At 40.1% G+C, this 21,482-nt stretch overlaps 1 protein-coding gene across 6 annotated transcripts in view; it reads right to left on the bottom strand.

The window, feature by feature from the left end:
• Positions 1-1,913: 1,913 nt before the first annotated feature.
• LOC142141309 (nck-associated protein 5-like) overlaps positions 1,914-21,482 on the bottom strand; it is a 56,984-nt gene continuing 37,415 nt past the window's right edge. For 5 of the 6 annotated variants that reach the window (XM_075199660.1, XM_075199657.1, XM_075199655.1 and 2 more), the window contains exons 2-13: positions 20,857-20,918; positions 19,373-19,474; positions 17,714-17,782; positions 16,479-16,517; positions 15,238-15,357; positions 14,304-14,399; positions 8,845-11,345; positions 7,514-7,682; positions 7,359-7,425; positions 6,068-6,367; positions 5,633-5,748; positions 1,915-3,161 (exon numbers count right to left, since the gene is read on the bottom strand). In XM_075199660.1, coding sequence (XP_075055761.1) covers positions 2,931-3,161; positions 5,633-5,748; positions 6,068-6,367; positions 7,359-7,425; positions 7,514-7,682; positions 8,845-11,345; positions 14,304-14,399; positions 15,238-15,357; positions 16,479-16,517; positions 17,714-17,782; positions 19,373-19,471 — 3,807 coding nt within the window. In that variant the 5' untranslated portion in view covers positions 19,472-19,474; positions 20,857-20,918 and the 3' untranslated portion in view covers positions 1,915-2,930. Of the gene's footprint in view, positions 3,162-5,632; positions 5,749-6,067; positions 6,368-7,358; positions 7,426-7,513; positions 7,683-8,844; positions 11,346-14,303; positions 14,400-15,237; positions 15,358-16,478; positions 16,518-17,713; positions 17,783-19,372; positions 19,475-20,856; positions 20,919-21,482 lie in introns of all 6 variants that reach the window. The other variant, XM_075199656.1, reaches the window with a different exon arrangement.

Raw genomic sequence — 21,482 nt, 5'->3', positions numbered from 1 at the left:
TATTGTCACTAAAACCCACACAGAGCAGTGGAAACCCAGGAAGAAATTAGAGCAAATTTGTCAGGAGGTCCAAAAAGCAGCTTTGACCTTTTATATAAAGGACATGACCTTCAGGATAATTTCACCCACAGAGCAGGAAACGTCATTTACATATTCTTTATTCATAGTTTGCTTAATGATATGTATTTTAAAAAGTGCAACTTATCAAAAACCTCTGTGCAGTACTAGTATGCAGAGGAGTCTGCTGAGCACAGTGAGTTAGTGTGCAATCAGTGGCAGAACTACCATGGGTGCAGCAGGTGCTGTGCCCCAGGGCCCATGGAGATAATGGGGCCCACTGCATGGCAGAGGGTCCTCTTCCCCGCACTGGAGCCACAGTTCGCTAGTTCCACCTCTGCCAGGGGCGGATCTAGAAAAATGCTGTACCCGGGGCGATTTAGGCCCCTCCCCTTTCTAACATCTTAGGCTGCCGACGGCTGCACACTATGTGCAGGTCCGTCCAGCTGTGACAGGCAGGGACAGTGTGCTGCCCGGCTGCTCTGATTGTGTTTTAAACACAGTCAGAGCACCCGGACAGCACACTGTCCCTGCCTGTCACGGCTGGACGGACCTGCACATACTGTGCAGCCGTCGGCAGCAAGTGTCTGCTAGGGGAGGCGATCGCCCCGATAGCCCCCCCCCTGGATCCGCCACTGATACACACTGCTGGATAGGAACGACATTGTTTCATCGTTGAATGAGATTTTTAGTCTGGTTTAAAAATCAAATGAAAGGATACGATGTGCTTTGGAACGATAATCTTTCATCGTTATACTAATGTGATATCGGGCCAAACGGTGGTTTATTGTTTGATGGCCCCGAACACTGTAGTGTGTACCCAAACTAAATCTGCATTGTATAGTTACTAGAGATCTCAGATGTACTTTATATAGTGTATACATACATCTCTGCCACAACATCAGGTAATAAATGCATTTTGGCTTGTAAAAGATGATTGGGGTAAGGCGCAAAATAGGATAGGAAAAAAAACAATGGGGTATATAGATCCTGTGCCAAAAAATTATATAAAACAATACTAAGAATAAAAAAAAACTAAAATAACAATAATCAGAAAAATGAGTGGTATAACAAGGCGATAATAACACACATCTACCACTGCTACTACGAGCGTTTGGAGTCTAAACCAGTTCAAAGAAACCTTTATGCGTACTTGTGTACTTACTAAATGTAAGTTCAATTTTATCTGTTTTTACCAATAAATGGTCTGTACATTATTATACCATCGGAGCACCCGTGCCTCCTCTTATTTCCCTCTTTGCATATGAGGCAATCCGGAGAGAAGAAGGGGACTTAACATTTCAACATTGATGAAAATACGAACACTATTCTACTATTTTATGGGAATCAGAAATTACTATTCACCATAGGAACGCTAGTCTGCAATTCCGCTACTGATCATTGTGTGTTCCATATTGATGCGTTATTATCACCTTGCTATACCACTAATTTTTCTGATTATTTTTGCTTAGTACTATCATATAATTTTTTTGACACAGGATCTATATACCCCATTGTTTTTTCCTATCCTATTTTGCACCTTACCCCAATCATCTTTTACAAACCAATTTGTGGGGATAATTTAGGTAATGCCTATGGAAGAGAGACTGCATTCCCAATTTCCCACCCCCGATACCTTAAGGAGCGCAGGAGAAGCATTTTTATATATTTGTTAATAAATGCATTTTGTCAGCTGCCATTTATTCATGATGGAGAGGGCAGGAAAGCAAAATAGTTGCATCCATTTTACCGTTGTGATAGGTACAAATTTAAAATGACACAAAGTAAAGAACATCACACGCACACTTCAACAGAACTGCTAAATTATTTTAGGTTTTGTTTATTATTATTTTTAGCTTAAAAGAAAGTGAGGCAGAAAATAAACAAAAAAAAAAAACCAGTCACAATAACTTATATAAATAAGAGAAAACGAGACACCGGTATAAAATAATAAAAAATAAAATAAAAATAAAATAAAAAAGGAATAGAGAGAAACCCAACAAAGAATATTTTCCTGTTTAGCACCATCTTAAGAGCATTGAAATAAAAACAATAACACCACAACGCATAAAAACAGAAAGTAGAAACTAAACATTTTACACAAATAAAAATATATATTTATATAAAAACAGCACAAGTATAAACCAAAATAAAACAAAAAAACAAAAACAAAAACACATCAAGGGGCCACGGATGGAAAAGTCACATCTAGTCAAACGTGTCAATACTCTCTATTACAAAGACCTCCAGATAAGCAGCTGAAATAAATTTACCTTTTCCCCAAAAAAACTTTATCCCTGATAAAAAGCAAAATATATAAGATGGTATTCTGCTTCTGGATCAGTGCATTAACACATTACTGGAATATTGATCAGTGAGACAGGGATGCGAGGTATTTTTGTAACTCGTGAATTCCCCTTCACCAGTGTTCCTGCTGTGAAGGACATCAAATCCGCTGGTGGTATAGATGCATAGTAAAGGGGCAGCCCACAGAAGACACAAATAAAACAAAATAATACAAGAACAATTGCAATCTACAAAGAAGGGTAGCAACTCAGAGGAAGAGCAAGTTTAGGACCCTCCACAGCCTGGGAGAGAATGAGGCAGAGAATGAGGCAACAGTTCTGCAGTATTTGATGACCTTTACCTGTAAGGTCAGAGGCATCAAGACTCTAGTATGTTGCTAATACTTCAGATTTTTGAGGCTCATGTGGGAAGGTCAAGGTCATTCTAGAGGCGCAACCAACAAAGTCATGGAAAGGACAAGGACCCCACATAGAATAGCACCCACAGGCAACCGGCACTGTCTACGTCTGCAGAGCTGATAAAAGTGCCCGGTAGCATGAAGCATTAAGGGATGGAGGAATGTTCTATCAGCCTTGGCTACCACAAGATGACAGGCTGTCATATAAAGAATCACTCAGGGATTCAGAGTTCTCCAGTCCAGTCTGACCCTGCTCATTGTCTCGAGATTTGGCTTCACTTGTACCTTCATCTCCAACCTCAGAAGTGCTAGGGGTACGGCTGCTCACGCTGCCCGGAAAACAGAGGGAGGGATGTGGGTAACCAGACATGTCACAGTCCCTGTCCCCTTCTGAAGGGATCTACAAGACAAGAAAGAGTGAGCAATAATTAAGTATGAAAAGTATGTTGTGTAGCTATAGAAAAAACAAACACACACTTCTGTTCCTTACACAGTATAAATAACATATCTGATATAACTTTCAGTCTTATACAGAAGTCTCTTCTATCAAAGCCGTCTCTTTTTCAGTCTGGTTTAATACCAAAAATTCTCTTTAGGGGACATGCATTTCAATACGTTTACTTATTTTTATATCCGTTGTATTGATTTGGATTTTTCTGTGTGTGGACAGGAACGTAGTGTGCAAATGTGCTCTGGGTGCCATCTGCCCCACTGGGCGCTCCTGCGGTGCCAATCTATTTCCCCACTCTCAGCTGCCACTCTGGCTCCATCTGTTTAATACAATATCCAGGGGTGTTTGGAAGGGGATGTGGCTGGAAGGAGGACTATTGCTTCTAAACCTCTAGGCCATGCCCCTTACACACAGACAACACTCCCAGTGACGGTGCTCTACAGCTCTATAGTGAAAGGTGTATTTTTAGATCAACATAGATATGGGAAAGTGCGGGGAAGGGAAGGGGGAAGCAGTGGATTGAGCCGAACACATTTACCTTGTTGCACCACTGTGTGCAGGACCACTGACCCTCCACAAGAGCCTTGTACAGCAGCTAGTGTGGCTCTACACCACATCCAGCTGTTTCAGAAGAGCTGTACACATCGCTATCGGCTACAGTTATTAGTCTCACCGGCCTAATTTGCAGCACAGTGAAAAGTGACAAATCATTCAAAGACCTCGTGCACATGGGCATGGAAAAATAATGCCTGTTATAAACACAGCACAGTGGCCTAGTGGTTAGCACGTCTGCCTCACAGCACTGGGGTCATGAGTTCGATTCCCGACCATGGCCTTATCTGTGTGGAGTTTGTATGTTCTCCCTGTGTTTGCGTGGGTTTCCTCCGGGTGCTCCGGTTTCCTCCCACACTCCAAAAACATACTTGTAGGTTAATTGGCAGCAATCAAAAATTGACCCTAGTTTCTCCATGTCTGTCTGTCTGTGTGTGAGTGTGTGTCTATAGTAGGGAATTTAGACTGTAAGCTCCAATGGGGCAGGGACTGATGTGAATGAGTTCTCTGTACAGCGCTGCGGAATTAGTGGCGCTATATAAATAAATGATGATGATGATGATGATGAAACACAGACAAATCCTTTTATTGCTTCTTTTCTGTTAACAGAGCATTGAAAGCTTTACTACAGCATAGTGTACTCTGCACTTGCTGAAAGCTCCCATAAAATCCCATCATATTGTACATTAATGCCCAGGAACACTGCAGGCAACACTGAAATGGATGTAAAGCTAAGAGGACGCTTGTGTGTGTAAAGGTCAGTTTGCTTATTTTTTGGCATTTACTAGGCTAGAGATAGGTTGTTGCAACATTTGATTTCAACGTCCATGTGTACAAGGCCAAACAGAGAGAAAAGTGACAAAGATAATAATAATAGGGCAACATTTTCAAAGTATACATTTTTAATCACATTTATCTACACAAAATAGATAAGTATACTTTGTTATTTTTAAACAAATTATATATCATTTTGATAATAAATTTCATTTAAGTGTTCATCACTGGCAGTTCAAACGTTGGGAGGTATTGTAGATACATTTATGGCTGCACATTTATTCTGGGAAGGTTTTCATAATCAAGTCAACAATAAAATTAAACTAATTACTTTTTAATTGAAGTGGTTTTCCCTGAACAGAACAGACAAGGGGCCCTGGGTTCTTCTCTCTGGTGACAGAATACTCCCTTATTTCCTCAAGGTAAAATTGGAGATGTGATTATCTCTGTGTCTACACTCCGACACAATAATTTTGCTCATTTGAATGTACAGAGTGCTGTTCCAGCATTGTCTCACTTATTAATGTAGGTCGTGAAGCAAAACGCAGAAATTGATTTGTTAAAAGGTTACAAGTCAATAGAATATACAGTGAAAGTCTCATGACTGCCACCAAGTGGCCAACAATCAAGCCACTGCAAAGTACAATACTCTACTGTAAATACGATACTGCGGCAACACCAGAAAAGCAAATACATTGCCACAGATTATACAATAATTTGATTATTACTGTCACCTACACACAGTCTGGGAAGCCATTTTATGGTAGAAAACAACATTCATTAGAATTCAGATGACAATGACTGAGATACTTTGCTTAGTGCCTCAGTGAGGTCACTGGATTCCATCGTCATGATTGGCAAGACACAAGAGTATGGTCAGCTCACAAAATGGCTGCCTCTACTGTGTGCTCCTATGGGACTGCGGCAGTGACAGTGGTTTCTCTCTTATTCAATGAAATATGTAGTGTTATTTGACTCACAATATGAAAACAGATGCAAAACAGGCAAATAGAAGCTACAAAACATATTGACTAGTTAATTGTTAGTTTTTATTTAAATACTCCAATATGACAAGGCTGTTGCCATTAACTTACCTCTACCAACTCGTGTGCTCTAGACCTGAAGTTCTCTGTAGAGCCAGTGCTGACCTTGGCATTGGGGAAGGTCCAATTTTTGCCCTGTTGGGGCAGACTACGATCCTTATTGGAATCTGCGCAAGAAACAAACCCAGTGACAGACTCTTAACAAAATATCCGCATGAAGAGCTGAAATTGAAGACTTAGATAGTACAAATATGTTACTGCCTAATTCAGGGAGATAGAGGTTTATTTATTGAGGAGTCTGGTATTTCAGTCAGACACAATTCCTATTTTTGCTCTAAATGTTAACAATTAGCAAACCAGGATTGAACACTTATTGGTACTAGAGCACTTAATTTGCCCACCAGAGAGAAAGCTACACTGCTGCCACCACCACCAACCATGAATGGCCATAGATGCAACTATGTTCAGAACGTTTTGTATACGAACCTTCTCCATACATCCGGTGACCTATAGTAGGCTCTGGCTCCAATAGTGCATGGAACGCCGGAACACTTTGGTGCTGTCCAGACTGCAACATCTCCTCTACCCCTCTCATGTCCCTCTCCAGAGTCCTTGCTCTTCTAGGTACCTTGGGAAAAGCAGAAAACCTTCCCACTGGAAGGACAGAGGGGGAGTCTAGCTTAGGTTTTAACTTTGGGGTGCTTTTGTTTGGAGTCCCTCCACAGTAATCGGGTGGAGGAAATGTCCCAATGCCACTGTCCAGAGTCCGAGTGAGTGAGTCACAAGCTGTGGGATGGGGGGGGAGGGGGGTTGAATGTAAAAGAGACAGAAAGAAATTGTATTAAAGAAAGGCATACAAGTGGGTGGACAGTAATGATGCCAAATGCATGAAGGTGGAAGGAATGAAGGAATTTCACCTCAACAACATGATAGCTTAGACTCGCCATACAAAGGGTTTCTAGGACAATGAAACACAAAATTGGACATTTTCATGTAAGAAGGTAGAATACATTGCTCACTTGTATCATTGATTTTTTTTTTTATAACTTTATTATGGGACCACTAAACAAAACAAAACAAAAAAAACCCATAACTCATGAATGTAAAAAAATAAAGCACACTGTACGTTGTTGAACTGACATTCCCCTACAGCTCTTTTAAACATCTCCAATTGTGCCTCAGCACTTTGCAGAATACATTTCATTATACAAGAGACTTTAAGGAAGACAGACCTATGGCGCACTCCAACATCGTTCCAATTAATGCAAATATATAAAACTTTATTTTAAGTATTACCCTTTGAAATACGCATCCTTTTATACCTAGTCAATGTGAGAAGCAAGGGGGTCCAGGGGCAGAATGTTAAGCCCCCTCAATATCACATTTGCTTAAAATGTCAATTAAAATGTTATCATCTAAAGAACTTTCTCAAGTTGATCAAAGGGCTAAGAACATCTGCACGTCCATTTCACAACAGTCTATTGAAAAACCATTTGTGTGTTCTTTAAAAGCATGACAATCTAAAACCACTGTATAACCAGGATTTATATTTAAAAATAAAAGCCCGAGTCTAATTTTGGTTATAACAGTTTATTTCATTATATTATTGCAAGTGCTGGAGATCGTTTACCTGAAAGTGACGTACATACTGTGTTTAAATACATTTAAACCTAGGGAGGACTTGGAGAAGTCCTAACATGTATAAATATTAATCTGGAAAGGCTGCTATATCAAAAAATATAACGATCGAATAGTAAAAGAGAAAATAAAAAGATACCTGCAAAATGCTGAGAAGTGATAGATTCAGAAATCCGTTCATCAGAAGGGAGAACCACCTCTCTGTTCTGTTAGGAGAAAGTGAAGAGGAAAATGGTATCTGCATCTGTCATTTCCCAAAACCAAATACAAGGAACTTCTAATCTATGCAGTTACCTGATCCATACTCTTCTGCTCACAGCGCTGCACATGCGTGACCAACCCATTCCTTGGTGGGCGAAATGGACGGGCTTCCTTGTTCTCCGGCGATAGCCTAGGAAAGTCCCGCAGTGGTGGTGCCTTCCCTTCCTGACGACCTTCTAAAGGAGGCTCCTTGCCATCCACCCTAAACAGTAGATAGCGAATATTATTAATAATTCCTTTAGTCACAAATTTTTTTTGTTACCATCAAGCCCATTTAACACACCACCGGACTCAAGAGATTTGCAGGATGTGTCCAATTTTAGACATCTTTCTCCTTATTTAGTGGTCCTCACTCATGGCAATCATGGTGAGGTCCCTGGGACTCCTTTGTCTGTGCCAAAGTAGCCCCTTAAAAATGCCTTGATGACCAAAGCTGGTCCAGCGGTATTGAAAAGTAGTCTGAACCACCCCAATAGTATACAACGCCGGAATATATAAATATAACAGTCTTGAAAAATAAAAGAAATCCCCCCACTGTATAGACACCCCCTCCCCACCAGCTTGCAAGTAGAGAAAGACACCTAAAACTGGACACAGCCTTTCAGTGTAAAATTTTCTTTGCTTAGTCATACTTAGGGCAACAGGGTCAGGCATATACTAGGCCAGGGTTTCTAAACTGTGTTTAAGTCTTCCCAATGGATCATATTTTGATTATTTCCTTAATAATGTTCATAAAATCTATTTTAAAAGGTTTCAATATGTATTGCAGCCAGTGAAATTGTATGCAGTCTCTTCTTAATATTCCCATGAGGCAAATAGAAAAAAAAAAAAAAAAAGAATTAACTGCATAGGTCACCAATATATATATTTTATTTTGTTGGTGTATAGCAATTTAGAGCAATTATAAATTATCTTTAGCAAGACTAAGGTCTTCCCTGCTACAGTAAGCCAAGTCATACTAAGAGAAACTTAGGGGTATATTCACTAAGCTGCAAGTTTGAAAAAGTAGAGATGTTGCCAATAGCAACCAATAAGATTCTAGCTGTCATTTTGTAGAATGTACTAAATAAATAAAAGCTAGAGTCTGATTGGTCGCTGTAGGCAGCATCTCCACTTTTTCAAACCCGCAGTTTAGTAAATATACCCCTTTGTAAAATATTGCAAGGGATCATACTTTCATGCATCTAGCAAATTAATAGTCCTATGCTGTATCAGTAAACTTCAGCACAACACCAAGAAATTCTATATAATCAAGCCAATAAAATTCTATAAATTGTTACCATGACTTACTTTATGACATTTTTAGTCTAATCAAAATAACTCAATTTTTGATGTTAAAATCTCTGTGAACTGACAGTACTCACCGATTCAAGAGCTGTTGCATAAAGTTGTCAGCTGTCAGGGGTCTTGAAGTCTGTGTCTGATCTACAGACACAGCTGTGCGACTTTTGTCAAGAGACAGACCGTTGATATAGGCCCTTTCCTCTTGAAGAGCTTTCCGCAGATCCTCTGCTTTCTCCATCAACATGGAAATATTCAGGCTTTCACCTTTCCCATCCCTAGTCCGAGGGGAGCCGCTTGCAGCTCTCTCCCTCTTTTCCTCTTTCACACGTCCAGCTTCAGGCCTACGGCTAAGAGCAGGAAGCTTACTTTTCTTTAAGCCAAACCAGCTTGCAATACCACTGGAGTTGCGTTGCTTTGGATCAGGGGCTGGTGTTCGGTGTTGTTCCTGCAACCTTAACATGTTCTCTTTAATGCCCTTCATCACTTTTTCTTCAATAGCAGAGTGCAGAACACTCAGTGGAAGACTTTCTGTACCCTGTGGCCCTGCACTGCGAGGACAGGCATACTCTGGGCATGTGCCATTCTTCTTTCCTGTGCCTGTGGATTGCAGCCTCTGTTTCTCCTCAGACAGCATTGGTTGACGGGGACTTGGTCTCAGCTCTTCACTTAGGGGTCGGGATACAAGAGGTTTTGCAGTTGCCTTACTTGGAGACTTGGCAGGTAGTTTTGTTGGGCTGCCATGAGGACTACGTGGAGACTTGCTAGGAACGGTTGGTGCTCGGGATGGATTACGTGGACCATGAGGAGAGCCTGGTGGGCAGTTAGAGGCAGGCTGCCGAGTCCGAGCAGAGTCAGATTTTTGTCCATGGTACCTTGGTGGATAACTCTCAGTGGATCCAGGCTCAGGAGTCCTTAAACTGCTAACACCTATGGCTCTTTTCATAGATGGGCGTAGGTCACCTCCATCAGTTATCACCCTAATATCTGTCCCTGTAACGGTCATCTCAGTCTGTTGGTTGTCTGAGCCCCTTAACTTTCCTATTCTTTCTTTAAATGGGAGATGTCCAGTAGACTCTGGAAGTTTCCTGGCAGTTACATGCTTTCTAATGAATGATGTGCTCAACGGACTGTGATGGTCTTCAGAACAATTTATTTGGGAATGAACACAAATTCCAGGGGAACAACTAGATGAGCACATTGCCCCCACCAGTTTTGGAGGACCCTCCAAATCCTCAACAGTCTGGTTGGCAGTTGGAAGTTCAGAATTTTTAGCAGGAATATTTTCATAGTCATGTGACTTTTTGGTACAACACTGTACTCCAGATCTAGTTATTAAGTTGTTAGACCTTTCACTTTGTCCTTGCCTATTGGTGTCAGAATTTATGAATTCAGAAGGGGAAGGTGGAGCAGTGTCTTCTTCTGGACCAGGTAACTCCTCAGTTGCCTTCCTACCGAGACGTGGAGAGGGAAATGCCTCATAATTATTGCTCCGACAAGGAATTTTGGAAGTCTGAGTGAGCTGAGGGCTGAGTCTCAGAGAGTTTGGACTCTGTAACTTATCCCCCGAGCCTGGCATCTTTAAAAACTTGAGAAATTTAGCAGGAGATGGGATTTGAGGTGTCCGTGGCTCAGAGGAAGGAATAAGTGCATCATGTGGGTCAGGACAGGAGGGATTAGAAACCACTAATGAAGACTGAGAATAATCATCTTGTGGCTCATGGGCTAAACTCTTGTGGGTTAATCCACTTGTCTCTCTTGGTAAACTGGCAGAGTTAGGAGGAGAAGGAGGACAAGGAGAGGCAGGGGCATCAGAACCACTTTCTAAAACCAATTGTTTCCCCGGAGAAGAAAACACTGAGTCGCCCCTCTCTATAACTGCTGGTGGAATCACTGGCATATGCTGACTTTCTACCAAATCATGAATGTTTCTGTTATAACAGGTTAATGAGTGAAGATGGCCAATGTGTCCTCTACTGAAACCAGTTCCATCAGAGTGGCCCTCAATAGGGCCCCTTTTATCACCTGCTCCACGGGAGCACATACAAGGTGCTAAGCCCTTTGATAAGTCTGTTAATGGCAAATGCTGTCTAATTTCACTTGGTGGAGGAAGTGGCTCTCCAATATCCTCATCTGAAGAGGAAGAGCTTCCCTCAGCCTGCCGTGTTGACTGCTGTGTGTCTTCTCCTGCTCCAAAACCAAGGTGTTCTCCTCCTCCCTCCCCAGGACTACCTGCTGGTGGTTCCCGTTGTATGGGCTTCCACTTGAGCAACTCCTCCCAGCCACTCTGGGCCAGAAGCAGGCAGGAGGCCCAAGGTTCATCCCCCCCATGTTCTGAAGGAGTCAGGCCTTCACCATTCACATAATCCAAGCTTTGCTCTGGTCTAACACGCAGTCCATTCCCACTAGTTGATGAAAACCCCCCAAGGAACATTGGTGGGGCAGTGCAGGTTGACCCAGACTGAGATCCTGTGGCCTCTAGCCTCCGTAAGACTTCTAAGATTTGAGCCTTTTTCCTGAGGAACGGAGACATGGCATCCAGAGGACGGCAAGTTGACTGGGCTCGACCAGAGCGCTGCTTTTCCTATTAGAGAAACAAAAAACAAAACCACAGCTAATTACAGACTTATTAACCATAGATAAGATCCATTTTGTACATACACAAAACTATGTATATATTTTACATGTCTGTTTTTTGTTTTTAAATTACATATATCCCAACCTATGATTTCATTGCAAACATTATCAGTTACCGAAGGGCCCTAAAGAGCATGTATATATGCATATTAGGGCTGATGCAGAGTGGGAAATGCGCCTGTTTGCGTAGTGCATTTTGTGTGAAATTGCTTTACGCATTCCCAGAAAGTGGGCGCACACATGTGCCAATGCAGAGACTGACAATTCTGGCACTTGGAGAGGTGGGACAGGGGAGGAAAGGGGCATTCTAATGCTGGCAGAGAGCAGTAAAGGAGTTTGTCTATGCAAATACATGCAGACCTGCAAAAACACGTATATATACCTGCTAGGAGGCATATCACACCGACTAGAGGGCAGACACAAATACTCGCTAATTATGACTGATCGGAAACTAGACGCAAATGCTGCTGATGCAGAGGCGGCACATCCCGAGAGGTGTACAGCCCTGCATATGGCTGGAAATACGCTTCCCCCCCCGTACATGTGAAATGTGGTTTACACGAGGTTGAAATGCACTGGACATATTCGCATGTGTTGCATCCAGAACAGAAGTGGAACAGGGCTTTTCCCCAATCATTTCAATGAAGTTTCTAGCACATATGCTACATATAGAGACCCCATTGACATGAATGGGCAAAGTGCTGTACATAAATAAAAACAAAAAGGGAAAAATACCAACAGCACTGGTAAATTTGAATAGTCAGTAACCTATAACCCTGACCCCTTTTATTTTCTTATTTTCAATTCTATAGATATTAATAATATTCTGGGGGTGCTACCATTCATAACCACATAATGTACATGTAAAGATAAATTATTTCAGTGCACAGAGGTATATTGATACAACTTAATAGTTTAGGTTTTAAAATAGTTGAGAGAACAACACAAATTATTTTCTAGAATACCCCATGTAAAATTAGAGAGAAAATTGTTCAAGATAAAGAGAATGTGAATAAAAGTATTATTAAAATACAGAGGAACCCCCCAATAGTCAACTATTACAATATTGTTCTATAATATCTCAATATATATTATGTATCAGCCCTTAAAAAAAATTGATGTAAACAAGCCTGAGTTTCTCCACTGGTAATACTTATATTACTTATACAGACTATCAAATGATTAGATTTCTTAATCTTCTTATAAGTAGATAATTGCGATCAGTAACCTTAACTTTACTTATCCGTGATGTAGTTCTCAGCGGATAATTTTACCAATCTTAAATAGCATAATTAAGGTTTATCAGACATATAAAGAGTATCTACATTTCTTCACAGAGTGAGATGATAAATTGCTACATATAGTTCTCAGATTGAGTTCTCTTCCTTGTAACAATATACATTTAGAAAGTAAATGTATGCATGCTAGGCAACAGAATCTCTCCTGATTCATTGTAGATACAATGGCTTTCTCCTGAGTAGTTTATGCTGCAAAAATGTTCAGTTCCCATATAGCTTCAATACCATTGGCTTACTAACCATAAGATACTGGCGCTCCCAGAGATCTATTCAGTTAGAGGTAAGAGGGTTGGTGTGTCTCCATAGGTTAAAATTAATCGCGAGTCCTCTCTTGCTAGAAAAAAATGATATGGGACCCTTGTGTGCAAACTTAAGATTAAAGGTTGTACATCCACTTATTGAACAATACTAATTTGTTCTTAGTCAAATAATATATCTAATTTAGCTGCTATGTAAGTTTTAGTGATTCTGTTCGCTTAATAGCAATTTTATATTCCTATTATGAATCAAACTTTGCTTAAATATTTTTTCAGAAAAATAAGATTGAAAATGGGTTCTTATATTAGTTCTTATATATTGCTGTTTACACAGATCGTTGCCTTGGAAAAAGCAGACCTTAGCGAAACGTGCGTCGGCGTCCTCGCTGTCTGTCTACTCGATATCTCTCATTCTGGCAGCTGTTATAATACCCCGATATACTGAGAGTCAGTTCGGTGGTATTCTTTAGGTAGTTAGCAATTCACTCCCCATATTACTTAGTATTAAATTACTTTTAAGGCTAATAGGTTATACCTCTTAATCACTAATCTCGGTACTGATTAGCAATACTACAGCCTAATTTAATACAAGGGGATATGTTAGCTTGATGTGGTTACCAGTAATAGTAATAGGAATATCTGATATAACAATTACCACAGCGCTACTATAATTCCTTACCAGCATAAGTCCTAATATTAAAAGAGATTACATATACAGATAACGAGTATTTTTATTCATTTTAACCTATATTTCGCTTATTTTTAATCAATACTTAATAAAAGTTATATCTTACATTTATAATCCAATATGATCATCAAAAAGTGTCAGTGCACCTACAATATAACTTCTTTTTCTTTCTTCTTCTAAAATGTTTACACAGATACTTAGAAAGCCAGTAACTTTTTTCGATTCATGCCGACGCGAATCGAGGCAAAAGTCAGTATAGTTACTGTACCCAAATTCCTCAACCAGCCCCAGTGCTAAATAACTGGGCCTGGTTCCCAATAAATCATAGTGTCTCCCTGCTAGCGTGGAAACCAGCCCTAGGTTATGTAACTAGTTTAAACATCCTAATATGTTACAATCAAGAATGCCTGACGTGATATCTGTGTGACATTCCTTGACACACATCAAGGCCCAATACTAGTATGAGTCAACCTTGCTCTGAATATACTTTGTCTCCCTCAGTTTTCATTTACGGTCAACCCTATTGTTAGTCACCAATATATGTTAACTGTAGCTAGAAATGTGTGCAGTAAAACAGGCTTAGATGGTGAATTCTAAGCAAATCCCTACATTGAACTATGACCATAAGATAGATGTAGTGAGAATACATTGCTCTTGCTTACCTCTCTCTGTACAGCACATTGTCCCAGTGGAAGGGAGACTGAAACCCGCTCTAGATCACCTCCTTGTGAGTCAGACAGAGCCTGCAGTGGGTGCAGCTGAATAGGAAAATACAAACAAACATTCATATTAGAGCAAGAACACAAGGTGCACATAGCACACATGTAAGAGACAGCTAGAGTAGGTCTTTGTGTGCCCTGAGCTTTAAGATTTCCTAAAATGGGCAGCACGGTGGCTTAGTGGTTACCACTTCTGCCTCACAACACTGGGATCATGAGTTCAATTCCTGACCATGGCCTTATCTGTGTGGAGTTTGTATGTTCTCCCCGGGTTTGCGTGGGTTTCCTCCGGGTGCTCCGGTTTCCTCCCACACCCCAAAAACATACTTGTAGGTTAACTAGCTGCTATTAAATTGACCTTATTCTCTCTCTCTCTTGAAAAACAAAAGATGACCATTCTAGTGATTTCAAATTTTTTTTAAATGTTAAAACTATTTTAGAGTAACACTGAACAATATGCACAAGCAAAAACATGTGGAAGTTCTGTTTCGCCCTTGGAAAATGGCTAAAAATGCATGAAAACTAGTGTGAGCTCCAGACAAGCCTGAAAACTGCTCTGAGAATACACGGCACCTGGCTTCAGCAACGGTCAGCATACATTCCAAGACCAAAAAAATGGAGGTACAATAAACCTTTCAATGACAATATTGCAGAATCCTATTGCATCCTCAAATAACCAGCACATGTTTAATTAGTGTGTTTGCATTGTGTTACTAGAGAGAAAGCTGTGCTTTGTAGAGAATCAAGCATGAGTAAAATGATATAAAGTACAATATAAAGTACACTAGAGGAAGTGCTGTGTCACCACACATATACACTGCATGAACACAACTCTGTGCCTTGTATACAACGTGTTTCCCATGGTTACAGCTCTTACCTCAGGGGATGATCCCGAGGAGCGATGCAGCTTCTGGTGAAAGAGGTCACTTAATGTTCTGTTCTGACGCTCAAGGTCAAACACCCTTTTTTTCAATTTAATACATTCTTCCCGGAGATCCTGGAGAGAAACGACATTTTACGTGTGTACCAAATAAAGCAAATCAAGTTGCAGAACAAACCAATAGAGGGAAAAGGAAAACGAAATCGGTCTGAATAAAACACGTGTCTGTAAACAGTTAGGAATAGCAGCCAATTTGCATATTCAGATTGGCTTTAAATTAGTTCAGGCACACAAGTAAAAATGTTAAATGGCCAAACAGAAAAATTAAGATTAGTGTAAGCAGACACTAATTCCTCATGTTTATGCATAAATACACTAAGAAAAAAAAAAAAAAGGACGAACTACACAATGCAACAAACACTGAAAAGCACCAGAACAGAACAAATATTATATATATTGTAGCCGGACAATAAAGGACTCTTAACATATGTATCCATGGATTGTAATGTAAAGGTATAACATTTGGAAACCCTATTACCAATTCTGCTGTTAGATGGCATTATAGAATAATGCACTGCTCAGGAATAGTGTAAGATATAAGCATGAATGCATAGGTATGGTATGCTCACCGGGTCATGGAGCCACAAGATATTTTTATGATGGGGAACAAATTTGTAACTACAACTGGTCCAACCAATCAAAAGTAATTTCTTGTCCTCTGCATTATTGACAATAAAGAACAATTCCAGAATATATTGACAAGAAGTATTTTCCCTGTACTAGTAGAGGTTAGACATGCAATGGTCACGCTTCCCAGCCGCCTACGGGACCCCGGGACACAGAAGAAACTAGTGCCCCTCAATCTAACTGCATATTGATTATGGTGCAGGAAGCAATCACACTTTGTAGCCACTGTGAAGGAAAAGCCAAGATATATGCACCTCAGACAACAATGTCCAACTGATAAAGAAACTTGATGGTTTCTGGTGACTTAAGCAATGGCGTTGAGCTGGCATGAGGGCACGTGGGTGTAATTAACACTCTGCTGTTTGGGATCAGCAATCTATATTTACGCTTTTGGTCAACAGTACATTATACTTGTGAGTGTTCTGTGTTTTACTGTTCTTAGTTCCATTACGAATTGGAGACTATTTGAGCAATATTTTGTGCTGGGTACCTATGTGCTAAGTGGTGGGTAAATAAAACAGGACAATGAGACAGGAAAGTCATCTGCTTACCTTTTGATTTAAAAGTGCTTGAACAACATGGTTTGCAACCTGTAAAACGGAACATGATTATTAAAGCATTATCTAGATAAAAGGAAAAAAAAATCTCTGCAATCATCCCATATAAAACACTATGGAAGGAATTATAAAAGAGTCTGTGCTAATAATCTCTATTATCCCCTTGTCACAAATGGATCAAGAGGATGCCACATGGTAACCACCAGAACCTTATTGTTCAAAAGGCACTTCTAGTAATATACACAGTGAAGGGTTTTTGGTCATTTATTTTTTTGCCCATGACCCCAATGTATATGTTCTGTCCACATGTAACCCTTCAGTGGCCATATTCAAACTCATGTGGATCACGGCTTTTATTACAGTTGAAATATTTTTTGGGGGTTACAGAGACCTATTCATACTGTAACCACTTCTGGATGAATAATCTCCAAGCGTCGCTAGTATATTACATTTTATTCATACATCATAAAACATAAATATAAATAAACCTTACAATTTAGCTTAATATATAAGCCAAAAGAACGGTCTTAAAATTTCAACCAATCAGGCTGAACATCTGACAGGTAGGTCACTATAGAATGAATACCCACCAAGCCTATTAGAATGGAGGTTAAACTCTAAAGACAGTCTGTTCTATGCCCATTATGAAACAGGATTTCAAATGCAGCTTAAGACCACGAAGATTTCAAAGTCTACATCCCCAGGTTTATTTAAGCTGTTCTTTTAACATAACGTCATGGGACAACCTTGTGCTCGGCTCCAAAGACTTAATACACATAACTGGGCACACAGCTCTTAAGTCTTATCTCCAGGATTTGAATACCGAACTAGATTTCTGACATTCCATATGGGTGACACAATAATTGAAGCCAGCCGTGGGCTGTGAAATATTTGCATTCCCGCAGCTGTCTGTAGCACACAGTTATTTCAGTGTAGCCCTCTCATTGAGAGATGGACCCTCACGTTTTATAGGCAATCCATTGTAAGGATTGTCCTTTGGCTGCACTTCGTGCTGGACTTTATACTGAAAATACTGTACTGCATTGAAATAGATGGAAAAAAATCTGCTACGATCTGTCTGCCTTCATCAGGTCAGGTGTGAGAGGTTTCTGTATCACACGGCTGTCATTGTACAATGAATACTAAATCAAGAAGTTTATTCCGGATGAACCAACAACAGGATAAAGAGAGGTCACTGATCCATAGCTTTCAAAACAAATATGACTCACCTCATCGAGGCAGCGCTCATACGTTTCCCGCTGTGTTTCATTGGCTTGAGCAAGAGTGGAGTTTTCAGCCTGAAACAGGCAATAGGAAACATTTACAGTATACAGTAAGCCAGGCTGTTGCCAGCTAACTACTGATTGGATTAGCAAAAAACTGAATAGTTGGTACTTCTGGCAGCTAACGCATAACATTTACTGTTCATACAACTGCATTTTGCCACTCCTCTAATAAGTTCATACGATAAGACGTCTATTGGTCTCTAATGTTGTCTTTCAAGACTTTGGGGCCTATTAATCAAGCCTTAAACACCATCTGAGAATCTAACCTATAGCCAAAACACTGCCGGAGAGGCATCTTCTGATCCCTAACCAGGAGGCTGGCCCTCCACCCGTCCTTCCTCTAACAAGTGTGTCTGACTGATGGCCACGCATGCACAATAAAGACAATGGGTCAGAACCCGGAAGTACACACATTCGGCACAGATCAACAAGCAGCATATGACCTCCTAATAGCACACAGTCATTACCGGGAGAGCCATCTCGGCAGATGTGCCGTCCAGGCATCAATTTCATGGTAACTAGGTCTGAAAATGCATCCAGTATAGCTGTGAAAAGCAGCAGTAATGGATGCTTACTATCCTCTGACTGTAACTACATGCACAGAGAACCGCAAATATCTTTTTTTTTTTTTCTTTAAATTACAGATAAGTACATTGCAGACTTTGGAGTTCTGGGCACAATCTGGTTCAAACATTATCATATAATACGTAATGTTTATACTATGATACATTCCTGTGCTTTATATTGGCGAGGTCATATGTTATAGTTGGATAGAAAAGATGTAACATTATCACCTAAACTTCTGCATTGGAACACTTAATGTAAATAAAAAAGAATCTATGACAAACTACAGATTAACTTGTAATAATTTTTTATCACTTACATAGTGTACGTTTCAGAAGATGTATACCAACTAAACAGTACATGTCCCCTCTAATCTAAATGGTTTTTTGTTTTTTTAATAATTGTATATGAAAGGGGATCCTACACATGCCAACTTAGCAGAGGAATGCGGAACCGCTGTACTGATTTGGGCAGAGGAAGTTCCCAGGAGCCATTGGGTATTCATGTTACCATATGAGATTTGAGTGGACACAATGTCTGAAAACAGCTCCTTTGTCAACGGATTTGCTTGAAAGGCAACAAAGTATAGTATTCTAACTAGCAGAAGAACATTTCACAAACTTTTAGTAAAGAAAGTGGAAAGTGTGCAGGAAAACCTTCCCATATTAAACTAAAAGCATGTTAATTAAAGTCTTCCATGGTCAGGTTGATTTGTATAGTATATCCAACACAATTATAATACAACAGCTATGAGAACATCACTGCATTAAATGCAAGGATGGAATTTGTGTAAGGCAGTGGTTCCCAGCAGCTGTCAGGACAGTTGACGCCTTTTTTTAATAATCACATGAATGTATCAAGAGGTTATTTGTGAGCTTTAAATTTAAAAAAATATTTATTATCTTAAGATTCCGATATCAATTTATCAATATTCGTATGCCAGCTGGTGGTGGGCGGGGGAGGAAGGCACCCATTATAGCTTCTGCCTATAACCGATCTAGAGTGAAAACGCAAACCCGATTCCAGCATCACCCTCACCTCAAGTTCCCGCAATCTCTCCAGAAGCTCTTGAATGACTAGCGGCTCAGACACCCCTCCACCAAGAAGCCGGATTTCTTCCTCAACCTCCGACGTCATTCTCTAAAAAGAAGGAATACACCCAAGATTAGTGATGACTGACATTTAACATATAGACAACACAATACGTGTAGACTCCAAAACAAAGGCAACAGAGCAGAGGATATTTATTACGGTCAGAAATAGAATTCAGTGGATACACATTCATTAGGGGACAGACACAAACTGAGGTCTAAGAATACTAAAGACTAAATACTAGAATGTGTTTACAATCGGCTATGAATTTCCTGCCAGCTCCAGCGTGGCAGTCTACAAATAGAACAACGTGACAAAAGAAAATGTGAAAGCAAAAAATCAGAAACATTGTACAGAACTGCTATTTATCTTTAAAAACAAATAAATTCCTAAGCCTCGCCTCTGGTAAATTAAGCTACAGAGCCTAAAAGCAGACGTTACATGTCACATGTCACATCAATGGACGTAAAAACAGAATAGGTAATTGGCCGGTTAAGACCTGGATCTCCATCGTGCTCTCCAATGGTTCCAATTAGTTGTATTTAAAATTACAAGCAGAAAAATACAGAACCCTGTACATTGTTGATTGCACACCTCAACAGATACTGAAATTATCAACTACTGAAAGAATCTACTTGCACCCATGGAACAAACTGCAGCTTCTACCCTTGAACTTGAAACAAAAAAACTACTTGCGTGCCAATAGCATATTAAAGTAATGCATTTATCATTTCAAGTCATATGATCTCATCAAATACAGCTAGAGAATCATCTGTTTATTGTTCCTAGTGCTTATAAAGCCATGTGAATCTAGTTACAGTCTACTCTCGGATTCTGCCGTTCTATGTATATGTGACGTACGTGGGATAGACGTTATGTTTCACAAAGAGAAAGTTTACACACAAGTGTATATTTCTTTAACCTTAGAATAAGACCCCCCTATATGGTGAGGCAGCAGCTAGTTCTTCCATAGAACCACAGGAGAACACTGGGTTGACAAGGAGGTAAATACTGGGAATTTGGACGACTGAACAAACAATAAAGTTGATGAAAGTTTGTCATCCAACCAACCTATTACGTACTCTAGAGAACACTGCTGAACATACTGAAAGCACAAAAACAAATATGAAAAAAAAGCAAAATAAACATTTTGATTGTGAATTAATTTGCGACTAATAGGCCTGAAAAATATGGATCTGAGGCAGAGTGGTTCTGATCCTACTTTGGTGACATATAGGTGATTAGGAATGCCCTCTGTCTGGGGGTTCTGAGGATAATGCAGGTAATTCCCAGTGTGCCCAGCTTCCTATATGGTGTTCACATGTGGGATGGCTTTATCTGAAGCTAAAGTAACAGACATGTGTCACCCTGTGTGTTTTAAAACACCCAATATATGGGGAAAGACAGGTAAACCTTTATATTGCTCTCACCTCATTTGTGATCTCATACCCGGGAGCTGGAGGAGTACAGGATCCACAGCATGTCACCCCACCTGCACAAAAAGACAATCACTTATTATCCTTAGAGAAACTTCAATTAGATTGTGCATTTTTACCTCTGACCTTCAGGCATAGATCACACTATGTTGGCATCGAACCATTATTTCAGGAGCCAGAAGTCTAACCCTATAACATTACTCCTTAGAGATCCTAATCACATCTGCTAGGCAGTGGTGTCTGACCTCCTTATTGATGGGTGTGCTTAGGCTCTCTGCACTGCACAACGCACAGTATAACAGATCTCTGCTTCTGGGTCATTCAGTAATTAAGCATTTGACTCTGTATAGTGTATTACAACCCGATCAGCCACAGCCAAACAGGTTACCTTACATCGTCCTTGTGCTCAGAATTGGCACTGCATGTATAGGCTGTTCCCAGCAGAACACGAAGTAAAATTTAAATCCAGCTACACATTGGCATTTACTGAAACATATTGTTATGCTGGAAGAGACTTGCACTAAAATTTAAATGTGTGTCCCTACAGCTATACCAGCCAATGACAGCCTCCCTTCCCTTCTTTTAGATCACATATTTCTACTAGACCCTTTTTATATGGT

Source organism: Mixophyes fleayi, chromosome 2 (genome assembly GCF_038048845.1).
Source record: "Mixophyes fleayi isolate aMixFle1 chromosome 2, aMixFle1.hap1, whole genome shotgun sequence".
Taxonomy (NCBI): Eukaryota; Metazoa; Chordata; class Amphibia; order Anura; family Limnodynastidae; genus Mixophyes; species Mixophyes fleayi.
The sequence above is the reverse complement of the archived record's forward strand: the minus strand, read 5'-3'. Positions and strand labels throughout refer to the sequence as shown.